The 13,061-nt window shown below is 43.4% G+C and overlaps 1 protein-coding gene across 3 annotated transcripts in view; it reads right to left on the reverse strand.

Moving 5' to 3' along the window:
• HDDC2 (HD domain containing 2) overlaps positions 1-13,061 on the reverse strand; it is a 25,761-nt gene continuing 12,700 nt past the window's right edge. For 2 of the 3 annotated variants that reach the window (XM_058735161.1, XM_058735160.1), the window contains exons 5-6: positions 3,954-4,092; positions 1-365 (exon numbers count right to left, since the gene is read on the reverse strand). In XM_058735161.1, coding sequence (XP_058591144.1) covers positions 268-365; positions 3,954-4,092 — 237 coding nt within the window. In that variant the 3' untranslated portion in view covers positions 1-267. Of the gene's footprint in view, positions 366-3,953; positions 4,093-6,406; positions 12,337-13,061 lie in introns of those variants that run through there. The other variant, XM_058735162.1, reaches the window with a different exon arrangement.

Consider the following 13,061-nt stretch of genomic DNA (forward strand, 5'->3'; position numbering starts at 1 on the left):
TTTAAGGTTTTAAAAATTTATTTAGTTAGTTCATTAAAAAACTCCCCCCACTACCCTCAGGCTTCATCCATGGCATTTTCAGGACCACATCCTGTTCTGTAGCTCCTTTTATTATCCAGATTGTATCAGGTTTCTTACTGGAGTCCAGGCAACGGAAAATAAACAGACTTGCATCTGGGGAATCAACAAAGCAACAGTGGCCAAACAACACCATGAAAGGGAAAAACACAATGTCTGTCACAGGAGTGCAGCAACCGAGAGAGCACATCAGGAGTGGGGCTCACTGGTGGCGGCAGCTATGTTAGCGTTTCTTTCTGCCTCAAGTTCAGAGACAAGTTGGACTATCTCTGGGTGACTGAATTTTCCTGCAAGGCAAGAAGACAGGGAAAGAGGTTGACAAGAGAATACATCAGTTTCTCCAGCTTGATCCTAGGCTTGTCAGGGCCCGGGTTCTGTGATCGACTCCAAGACAGAATACAACTCCAGGTCGCGGTCAGAGGACCACTTGGAGCTTATCCTCCATCACCCTGGATGCCACCAAGCATTGGGGATGACAGTCGGGCAAAGAACTGTTCATCAGGCAGAGCTAGGGAAAACTTCACCAGGTAGAGAGCTGGACACAATCTCAGCCCATTCTGAAACCGGAACTCACGGGCACAAAGCACATACATATTAAAAAGACTAATAGGAAGAGCAGAAGGTCTAGGCAGTCCCAGGATGCAAATGTGTCTCTTGTACACAACTACACTAAAACCCACTGATCTGTCTTCCCTGCTCCTCAACCCTCCCAGACTTCTGCCCTGGGCAGCAACCTACCTATAAGCTCTCTTAGTTGAAGGTGGTTGGCGTGCAGGATTATCAAACCCACCACTTCTTCCCTGTTTTTTTCTTGCCAGTGCCTTTGTTGTTTGCTGTTCAGTCCAAATTTGATTCCATTTATTCCCTATCCTCAACCTCTTCTCTGAACATTCCCTTCACTTTCTGGCCCTGATGTCTGGCTTGTCCTGAGGATATGGCTTTCCCTGCAGCTTGTCACATGGTGGATGTTTTCTCTCTCACGTGGCTCTTTTCACTGGGCCTGGGTCTGCCCTCTACGCTCCCCGTTGCCTCCAGGCCACCGTCTGCCCCACTGTGTAAAGGTCACGCTGTCAAACTATTACTGCGATTCCACCAAAATGGCTCTTACTTAGGACACACCAATTAGCAACACATTGCTGAATCTGATGACTACCCTTCTTGAAACATTTTCTTCCCGAGGCTTCTGGGACTCCTGACTTTCTCCTTTGAAACCTATCTTTTCCCCACCTTCCCCATCTAGTGGAAACTCCATTCTTCTATAGTTGCCAGACCAAAGTCCTTGGATTTCTCTCATAAACACCCCTACACAAATTCTGTTGGCCTTTATATTCAGAATATATCCAGAATCTGGCCGTTCCTTTCTTTTTCTATTGCTACCAACCTGGCTCAAACCACTATCATTTCTCACTCAGATACTGCGATAGCCACCAGCTGGTCTCCCTGCTTCCAGCCCAAGTGCCCCTTTCAAAACCCAAGTCAGATCCCACTCGCCCCACGATCCACCTCCGCCAAGGGGTCCCCATCTTGCTCAGGGCACAAGCCAACCTCTTAGGCTGCTCGGTGGGCCTCACCTGCCACCCTCTCCTCTCATCCACCCCCACGAGCCACAATGGCCTTCATGCTGCTCCTCAACACACAAAGTTTCAAAAAGAAAAGAGAAAAAGAGAGCCCTAAGTATTGACTGAATTAGAGAAATAAAATTGTAAATGTTATCAAACTAAAGCCTTTAAGTCCCCTTCAAAATCCTAACAGAGGGGGGAGTGGCACCCGGCTGGCTCAGTTGGTAAGCATGAGACCCTTGATCTTGGGGTCATGAATTCAAGCCCCACATTCGGGGTACAGTTTACTTAAAATCCTCATGAGGTTTGCCATGTACATCTTCATTGCTCCCGAACTAAGCCTGTTGTTTTCTTTAAGCACTTTTGAGAAAAGAAACCACTCCTTACATCACTTATATTACTTAAAATTCTTAACTTTTTTAAGCGTAGTGCACCAGAGTGGAAAGTGAAGTGAATTTTGATCTCAACTCAGCTGCGGGCACATCACCCTCTTTCTCACTTCATTTCTTCCTCAATAAAATCTGGAGTTTAAACTAGATGACCCTTCCAGTTCCCACATTTTTTGATTCTACTAGTAGTCTGATGTTTCATTTTCTACTTTTCATTGTGAGTGTATCAAAATAGAAGATGATAGTGTGAAAATGCAAAGCACCACATAAACATGACTTGTATTTTAGAGTTACGTTATTGGTGACGCAGGCTATCTTGGAGACCGATCATTGCTCACAACAGGTTGGCAAACCTTTTCCGTAAAGAGTAAGACAGTACATACTTCAGGCTTTGTGAACTATGTGGCTTCTTGCCGACTACTCAATTCTGCCACTGTGGTGTAAAAGCAGTATAGACAATACATAGAGAATGAGTGTGGCTGTTTCAATAAAATTTATTTATACAAACCAGCACCAGTCCAGCTTGGCCGATGACCCAGAGTTTGCTGATCCCTAGTTTACAATGCTACTCTATTTAGCTGAAGTCAAACATTTCCGAGCATCATCTATATCAAAGATAGATGAGACAAACCTGGTCTTGGCCCTCACACAGCTTAGTACGGGATAGGCTGAGCAACTGGGGGTTTTGGGAAGAGACCCAGTAAGAAACATCCTTAAGGAAAACGCAAATCACACGGTCACAACATTATGGCAAATGCAGACTGAGCAAAAAGAAGGGAATACCTCATGTTGACAGGGAGGATTCAGAAAGGAGACTAGGGATGTAAGTGGCCTCAGACTGCAGAGCTCTTTAGGCCACTCCAAAGTGTTAAGATCTTACTTTTGAGGAAGAGGAAAGCCACAAAAGTTTGAAAAAGGAAGATGCGATAATATCTAGGTCTACGAAGGAGGAAAACGTTGAGACCTGTAGGATGAACTAGTGAGCCTGGCTGGCCGAGTGAGGAGGCTATGATACAGAAATAACAAGCAGAGAGAGGCAGAGAGAGCGGGGCTGGAAAAGAGGAAAGGAAAACGGAACCAACCTCATGAACACCAGCCAGCACCTCCATAGCGTATGCAGCTTCACTAAACACTGTTATCAAAATGAAGATAGTGAAGGCTTCTTGCCAGGTATCATTCTAAGCACTTCACGTGAACTAACCTGCCATGTCTTCAAGTAGCCCTATAAAGTTGATTTTAAAGATTTACGTAATCTCTATACCCAACGTGGGGCTCAAACTCACAACTCTGAGATCAAGAGCTGCACACTCTACTGAGTCAGCCAGGCGCTTCTATAATTATCCTTCTTTTAAAAATACAGAAACTAAGGCCCAGAGCTACGTTGAGTAATTTGCTGGAGGTTACATGGACTGTAGGTGGCAGAACCAGAACAAATCAAGCTCCCGGCCTGTGCAATGGAGCACTGTAATGACACTGGTGACTTCGACTGTCTGGGGTTTCCTATTTTTACATCTCGTTTTCTACCTTCATCTCATATGACTTTACTCCTATAAAGACCTTCAGATTACAATGTACTTTCACATATATTCTCTCTCTTGAATCTCAAAACCCACCTGTGACCCAAGCAGGGTCAGTTCTGTGCTTTCCATTTTTCTGGGAGGACACAGAAAAGCCAGGAGACTGCCCGGGGCGGGGGCACACAGGCAGGTGTGGACGTGAACCTGGCTTGGTGCTCAGATCCAAGGCGCCAATGCTCTCCCACAACAGACCACCTCTCACCATGAATCCCACCCTTTCCTATTTACGTGCCCCAGGTGAAAGTGTCAGAAGAAGGTAACAACAGCAGATTTCGCTAACGTGATGTCAGTCACTACGCGAGGGTAAAAGCCAAACTAAAATGGTGTTTACTGAAAAGAGCACCGAGTACCTGCTGTGGAATCATAGAAGTCCTGCAGCCTCCCCGGTGTGTTCTCAAGGTCTTCATACTCAGATGCCTGAAGAATCATCTCACACTGGTCCAGCTGCTTCACAAATTTGGCTTCTGCACTAGACTGGGTCTCATACTCCTAAGTGAACGGACAATTAAAGCAGCATGATGAGAGCCGCAGGACGGGATCCTCCAGGAAAATTCAGACTCTGGTACTGACATCAGAGCCACATGTAAAAGCACACTGTGAACTGGCCGCCCTTCTCGACCACGCACAAACCCTTCCCAGAGAGGCTTCGGCTGTAATTTCACGGCTCACCATCAGCACTCCTTTCGAGAAGGGTGTGTGCGCCAGTCCATGCATTGCCCCGGAGGCCTCAGGAGGCCCATTCGTTCACATCGACGCTCCAAGCATTTCTCTTCCTGTCTGGTACCCTGTCTTCATCTCAAGATCATTACTCTTTAACCCACCCGAGTGCTGGAGGTCTTTTTAACTTCAAGCTAATATTTCGTCTCACGTTTCTCAAAGGATTTCCCTGTCCATTTAAAAAACAGTCAGCTTCCGTTTCCTTTTTTTTTTTTTTTAACGTTTATTTATTTTTGAGACAGAGAGAGACAGAGCATGAACAGGGGAGGAGCAGAGAGAGGGAGACACAGAATCTGAAACAGGCTCCAGGCTCTGAGCTGTCAGCACAGAGCCTGATGCGGGGCTCAAACTCACGGACCGTGAGATCATGACCTGAGCCGAAGTCGGACGCTTAACCGACCAAGCCACCCAGGCGCCCCTTCCTTTTCCTTTTTAAGTGAATTTCTGGCTTTCTCGTTTAATTTTTGCTGTCCCTTTCCAGTGGAAATCTCTGTCCTTGCTATCCATACAGGGAGGATTCAATCGAGTCCCCTTGGGTTATAACTCCTGAGGATACAGTCAGGGTCTGGGAGTTCTTCATGCAATGGTGTGTGTGTGGTATTGGTGATAAGGAGGTGGTGAAGGCAGCGGATGGGGAGCAGGGTTTTTTTTTTTTTTCTATCTTCCTCCCTTGGGTCTGTCTCCCTCCTTACTGCAAAACTGAACCAAAAATCTACAGGAGGGTTGCCTCTTATAGCATGACACATGCCACACAAGTCCTAATTAATACTGTATAGAATCGTTCTTCTATTAAGACCAAAGTGTTCCCAACTGATTTCCCTGCAAAGTTCTCATTTGTAACTCCACCCCAGATGTGTCTGGATAATGAACCTGTCATGCCTTCTTGGCAGGGTGATGTGATGTGAATCACTTAAGGTTTCTCAGTTTCTATCAGATGCCTTATTCTTATAAAGGCAGCTATTTGGATTTTGATAGAGCTGAAAATTGTACACGGAAAAACCATTTTAATACGAGACCAAATACATTTTGTTTTAATTCAAAAGCACTTAAAAGTAACTCCTTTTACTTAATGCTGATTCACATTTACAATTATATATAAATATAATTATAAATAATTATAAAATATTATATATATATTTAACAAATTCAAGTTCATTGTTTAATGAAAAAGAAATGGAATATACTCAAAGTATAGCAGTCCAGGATTTTTCTCTATTGAAAGTGAGAAGAAAAAGATTTCAAGACCACTAGGAAATACCACATACTGTATAACAAATTCTGGTGAAATTCCATTTCTCTTAAAAATGTGAATTGTTGAGTTTTTTTGGTCAAAAAATAATGGTACAGACATTCTTCAATTTCACTTTCCAACAAGGAGGCAGGGTAAGAACAGTGTGGCCACAAAGCTCTAGGAGTAAGACAAGGCATCTTTGGGAACGTACTGCAAGTAGTTTCTCGCGACAGAATGCAGAATTAATTGCAGGAGGAAGGGAGAGAAGACGCTGAAGGAGGAGGAGGGCCAACTCCCAAAAGGCCTTGTGGTTGTGAGAAGTGGTTTCGGCTTACCCTGCAGCTACTGGACATCACCGAGAGATTTCAGGCCAGAAGGGTCAGGATCAGATTTGCGTTTTAGAAAGATCATTCTCCCTTTGGTGTGGAAAATGGCTAGATGGGAAGCAGAGAAATCAGGCTCTGAGACTGTAGCACCAGCAGAGAAGTTTGGAGAATCTGGTCTGGCTTAATCTCACGGCAACGAAGATGGGACAAGAGTGCAAATTTGAGAAATGCTAAGGATGAAGAAGGGAACCAAAATATGAATGTGAACAAAAGACAGAGCTGAGAATGGCTTCCTAGTTCCTGGCATGCGTAACTCAAGAGGGAGCAAAAGAGAAGAAACAGACCCAAAAGACTGACAGAACAAAGAAACAGCAAAACCAAAACCTAATGAGCAACATTTATAAAAAAACTAAGTACATAGCATTACCATGTATCACAAAATATGCATAAGTGGGGACAAACTGCCCCCAGTCATAAGCCCCACTTTCTTTTTACATTTTTTAACATTTATTTATTTTTGAGACAGAGAGAGACAGAGCATGAACGGGGGGGAGGGTCAGAGACAGAGGGAGACACAGAATCTGAAACAGGCTCCGGGCTCTGAGCTGTCAGCACAGAGCCCGATGCGGGGCTCGAACTCATAGACCGCGAGATCATGACCGGAGCCGAAGTCGGACGCTTAACCGACAGCCACCCAGGAGTGCCATAAGCCCCACTTTCAATCAGCAGGAGCAACAGGGGATCTGATGCACCTGAGAGATGGAGAAGCTCAGGACAGCCAACAGGTGTGCTCCAACAGCACCTGACACAATCCCAGCCAAGGTGGATTCACCAGTCTGACCTCCCGGGGCTCCTCCAGGACAGGACCCCACATAAATAGAAGCTGCTGGGGTGGAATTAAAACCGAGTGAGGTAAAATGGGGCGCCTGGGTGGCTCAGTCAGTTAAGCCTCTGACTCATGATATTGGCTCAGGTCATAATCTCACGGTTCCTGGGTTCGAGCCCCACACCGGGCTCTGTGTGGACAGTGCAGAGCCTGTTTGGGATTCTCTCTGTGCCCCACCCCCCCTTAAAATAAATAAACTTAAAAAAATAATACAATTGAGTTGGGTAAGATAACAAGATGAAGCAAAGAAAAAGTCCACATAAAAGTGGGGAAAGAGCACAAAGCCAGGGAATATCTGAACATAAGCCACCGAACATTTTAACATCCCATTAAAACACAAACCAAAACAGAAGAGTAAGTTCTGTGAAGTCAAAAAAAAAGTTATCTGGACCAAGTTTCCTTCCAAAAGTTAAGGAAAATGAAGTGCATATCAAAATGAGCAATGTAAAAAACACAGAGATCAAATCCCCTACAAGACTACCAGAAGATACAGAGAGCAAGGAGCGAAATGACATCTCTACAGAAAAGTCACCTCAGAAAGACATTCTTCATTTTTTTAAAGGATCAAATCTGTAAGAAACTACTTCAAAAAGAATTAAAAGATGCTAAGAAAATGGTAAGACATGAAATAACCACATTAAAAAAATTGGAGATAGAGATGAAAGAAAAAGTCATTTTCTCAGTGAAGGCTAAGCAGCAAACAGGAACACTGGGATGGATATTTTAACACGATAAATAACGCCTTAAGAGAAACAGAAATTGAAAAGGAAGTTAGGCTTAAAAGTCAAAAAGAAATGAACATGATGTAAAGGATCTGAGAGAGAAGGTGACAAATACTGAGTTGAAGAAGAATCAACAGACAGACACGTAGGAGTCTTTGGGGGGAAAAAGGAAACTAAAGTAAAAGAAAAACTATATTCAAAAAAACTTTCTTGAAATTAAAAGCCCATACTAAATAGCTGAGGCTATTGACCCAGAAGGACCAATACCAAAGCACATTCTAATGAAATTACTATATATTTAAAAAAATCATTTGTACACCTATGCAAAAGGAGCATCTGCCACATAAGGAAAATAAAATTATGATCTAACAACAATGCTTTACGACCAAAGAGAATGGAGGAATGTATTTAAGATATTCAAGGAAAGAAACTGGGAACCATGGGATTTTTATATCAAGCAAAACGGACCTTCCAGAGTAAAGAACACAGAGGAACAATTAAAAACAGGCAAGATTTAGAGAATATTGCTCCTGTGAGTCCTTGTTGGAGAACTTACAAGAGAACAAGTTTCAGACACACAAAATGACCAGGAGAAATTGACATAAGGACTGGTGGTGAGCATCAACAGGGACTCATAGAACTTTTTTTTTTTTTTTTAAGTAGGTTCCATACTGCTCGTGGAGCCTAACATGGGGCTCAGACTCAGGACCCTGAGATCAAGACCTGAGCTGAGATCAAGAGTCAGACACTTAACGGACTGAGCCACCCAGGCGTCCCAGAACTAAGATTAAATGAGGTGTGAGAGACAGCATGTAATGGTTAAATGATTTGACAGTCTAGATGGAGTTCAACTATAAAAAAATAAAGGGAAAATAAAAACAGCATAGGCAAAACAATTTTTTAAACTGTTTTTAATAATCGGAATTGACGAAGGTGGGACATACAATTGTTATTCTGAGACATGTACATGTGTAGAGAAGGATAAAGCCTGTATAATCAGGGTTCCCTGTATGGAAGAAAGTATAATATAGAAGAGGTTAAGACATAACATAAGAGGTTACGTGAAAACCGTACAGTACTCTGAGTTGAAAACATCACCATGAACTCAGGAGGCACACACACATATATATCCTAGCCCTGTCCATTAAAAACATGAAAACCATAACCAACTCAGTAGCAGGAAGCACCCTAGTGCGCATATTGTGGTCTTGAAACAACATAACCCATTTAAACAAAACCAACCAAACAAACAAAAAACAGGAAGGAGGTCTAGCTGAAGCGTGTTCGAGATAAGTGAGGCTACAATATCCTGCCATTCCTGCCATCAAGGAAACAACCAAAGTCAAGTGTTAACCCACCTTTCCTTTGTGAACTGCAACCAAAGAGCAGACGAGAAGAAGCCTCTGCTAATATAATTATTTCAACTACTAAATGAAAATAAAATAAAAACAATAGTGTCTTATGATTCTGCAACCCAAAGGGATTAAGGGATAGAAGCATCAAGAAAAAGGATGGAGGAAGGGCTAGATGGGTAACTTAAGGGGGGCACTTGTGATGATAAGCACTGGGTGTTATAGGTAAGCAATGAATCACTAAATTCTACTCCTGAAACCATTATTACACTATCTGTTAACTGACTAGAATTTAAATAGAATTTTGAAGAAGAAAAAGAAAAAGAAAACCCAGACATCATGTGCCTCATGATGAAAGAATCCAACACCACCTACAGTTTTGCCAAAAAGATCCAACGTAAGTCTGATCCAGCCTCTGGATCCAGCTGCCACTCTGCAGAAAACAGGAGAACAGAGGAACATGAACTGCATCATGAGTGTGCAGCTGGCAAAACCCATGGCAAAACTATGGAAAACTCTGTAAGCCACATGGTCTGAATTCTTCAACAGATAACTTGCAAGAAAAAGAAAGAGACGGGGTGGGGGTCAGGGACAAACTATAGATTAAAGGAGATTAAAAAGACACATTAAGCCTTAAAAAAATGCGCAAGATTAAGCTAAAATGTCTAAGGATGAGCACTTTGGTGAAAAAACCATAAAGAAATTCGGGTGATCACTGAAAATCAGGACAGTGGGTTCTTTTGGGGGAAGGGAGGGGCTGGCTTTGGTCAGGGCCTAGGAAGGGGCTTCTTGCGGTGAAATGGTCAAGTTCCAAATCTTGATGTAGGTGGTAGTTACAAGGATGTCATCCCTCTAGGAACTCATGCTATACAAAGGTTTTTGAATTTTTTTCTGTGTTTTGTTTTTCAATACAATAGTTTTTAAAGTAACAAAAAGGGCTGAAGAAAAGGAGGATGCTGTGAACCTGCTGAACAGGATACTTAAGTGGAGCTCCATTAGGCTGTTGGATTTGTATGTTTGGAGCTTCGAAGGAAGATTTTCAGAACATATGGAATAATCAGAATGTGACCACTGAAGCCTTGGAGGAGTGTGCAGAAAGGACAGGCCAAGGACACAGCCCTGGGAAGACAATATCGGCTCTGACAAAGTTGGCTGAAGAAGAGGAACACTTGAAGAAACTCAGAAAGAGCCAGAAAGGTACAAAGAAAATCAGGAGGGAGCCATGCCGCAGACCTGAGGGACGAGAGGCAACATCTTCTATGCAGCCAAGGTGTCAGGTGGCACCTGGGCAGAGCAGGACTTGCCAGGCAGAGTCACACAGAGGCAGTCTGAGGTCGCTACAAGAGCAGTGCATGGTGGGGCTGAGTCACACTGGTGGGCTGTGGGGAGGCAGAGGCAGGGAGTGGGGACCATGTCCGACCTATTTGGTGGTGAAGGGAAGTAGAGAGATGTAGTATCTAGGAAGTTTATTTCAAAAATATGATGTGTAAACATTATTTACAAGGCTTACAAAAACCTGAAAAGTTCCCATCTGGAAACTTCTATGTTCTCGGTGAAGGAGGCAAGATTATTTGCTATAAAGTTGGGAGAGAAGTGCAAAGCAGGTGAGCAAAGAGAGGGATGGACAGCTGATGTGGGGCCAGAGACAGAGAGACTGTCTGTTGCCAACGAGGAGTCCTGCAGCCCTGAGGCTCAGCAGAGCCTGGAGACCTAGATGGGTCATGAGTGATTCCGGTCCCCAAGGCAGGGGGGTGGGAAGGTCCCTGCATCAACACTCTGCAGCCTCCAGGTGGGACTCGGGAAGACAAGTTGACTGAAATGACTCAGACTGGGGTTCTGTGGAGCAACAGAAGAAGTTCAAGAAGGAGTTCAAGCAGCAAAGAGATACAAATCTGGGTCGTGAAAGGGAAGAGAAGGGGACGAAAGGGGACAAGGCCACAAGTCTCCTCCCTCTTCTTTGGGGAGGGGTCGGCCCCAACTGAAGAGTTACATGAAGTCTCTCTCTTGCACCTCTCACTCCCTACCTTCTGTGACTCTTCCTCTGGGACCCAGTACTCTCATGTTGCTCTGCATCAAACTCCCCAATAAAATACTGCACCTGAACTACAAAGTATCCTTTGTAGGGAGATTTTAAAGGGTACCCATTAACCCACCGTGTCTCCAACTGATTGGACTTCCGGCAATGGCAACTGCATGAGGGGCAGCTCCTGCTATCCCTTGGGATTCATGGGGATATTTCTTTAAAGTGAAAGGCAGGTGGTGGGGTGAACATCTTTCGGTGATGCTTTGAGAAAAATGAAAATGTTTGCTCTTGACTTACTGATATTTGGTTTCACACTTCTATGGCAAAGATAAATTATAATCAAGGATGTTGAACTGCATTAAATAGATGTGACCCTCTGGGTTCATAGCTATTTATAGTGGTGAGCAGCTATGATTAACATTTCAGAAATCAATCAACTGGCATTTTCTTTTTTTAATTAAAAAAAAAATTTTTAATGTTTAATTTATTTTTGAGAGAAAGAGAGAGGCAGAGACAGAGGGAGACACAGAATCCAAAGCAGGATCCAGGCTCTGAGCTGTCAGCACAGAACCCGATGAGGGGCTCAAACCCATGAATCATGAGATCATGACCTGAGCTGAAGTCTGACACTTAATAGACTGGGCCACCCAGGTGCCCCTCAACTGGCATTTTCTATGTAACTGTACTATTCTAAGTTCCCTGGGTACAGAATGACCGTATCTTCTTAAACCAAAATCAGAACATATGGAATGGAGACAGAAGAAAGATAGAGCTTACCGTGTGCCAGGCAATATTCCAAGCACTTTACATATAGTAATTAATCTGATTGCCATACAACACTATAAGATAGGCATTCTACTGCTATTGCCATTTTATAAATAAGGATATTGAAGCACACAGAGGTTCAATAAGTTGCCCAAGATCACAATGCTAGTAAACAGGGCATCTGAACCCTGGAAATTGGATATCGAAATCCATGTACTAACATAGGACATGAATTATAAAAATGCTTAAGTTAATATGAGAGTGTATATGGGTTGCATAGTGTTTTCCAAAAATTCAAGTCTACCTGGAACCTGTGGATATGACCTTATTTCCAAATAATGGAATATCTGGAAGATTGCAGATGTAATCAAATTGAGATAAAGTCACACTGGATTGGGATGGACCCTAGTCCAATGGCTGGTGTCCTTACAAGAAGAGGGAAATTTGGGCACAGATACAGACCCAGGGAGAACAGCATCTGACTGCCGAGGCCTACATTGGAGTGATGTGTCTATAAGGCAAGGGATGCCAAAAGCTAGAAGCAGCATCTATCAGAAGCCAGGCAGAGGTAAGAAAGGATCCTCTCCTGGAGCCTTCAGAGCACAGCCCTGCCAACACCTTGATTTTGGACTTCCAGACTCCAGAACCGTGAAACAATACATTTCTGTTGTTTAAAGCCATCCAAATTTCCGGCAATTTGTTACAGCAGCCCTAGGACAGTAAAAGAGTATCTTACTACTAGTAAGTAACTGACATGGTGTCCTAAATACAACAGAACTATAAATGCTTGTTCAATCAACCCCTGTGCTGCATCATAACCTAAAGACAATGCTGAACTAGGAGGCAGGCTTTGTCACCCACTAGCTAAGAGACCCTGGGCAACATACTGCTCCTCAGCCCCGTTTTCTGAATAAAGGAGTTGCGTAAAATAAAGGAGTTGGGCATGGATTTTCTTCCAGTTTTAAATTTACAAAATTCTAACATGTACAGTAAAGAGTCATAGAGATGGGATCCAGAAATAATTTTAAAATACATAAGAATATGGTAAAGTAGCCACTACATAGTACCAAAGGTCTCAGAAAGAGGAAAACACAGACAGATACAGAGAAAGAGAGAAAAAGAGAGAGAGAAGGAATGAATTAGTTTTCTAGGGTTGCTATAAAAAGAACCATAAACTGGGGCTTAGGTAACAGAAATTTATGGTCTCATAACTCTGGAGCTAGAAGTTGGAAAGCTAGCTGTTGGCAGGACTGGTTCCTCCAGAGGGCTGTGAGGAAGAATCCACTCCAGGCCCTTCTCCTGGGCTTATAGATGGCCTCTCTCATGTTCACATAGCACTTCCCCAATATGCATCTTTGTGTCCAAGTTCCCCTTTGTATAAGGGTAACAGTCATATTGCATGAGGACCCACCTGAATAACCCCATATTAATTTGAT

This window comes from Neofelis nebulosa, chromosome 6 (genome assembly GCF_028018385.1).
Source record: "Neofelis nebulosa isolate mNeoNeb1 chromosome 6, mNeoNeb1.pri, whole genome shotgun sequence".
NCBI lineage: Eukaryota > Metazoa > Chordata > Mammalia > Carnivora > Felidae > Neofelis > Neofelis nebulosa.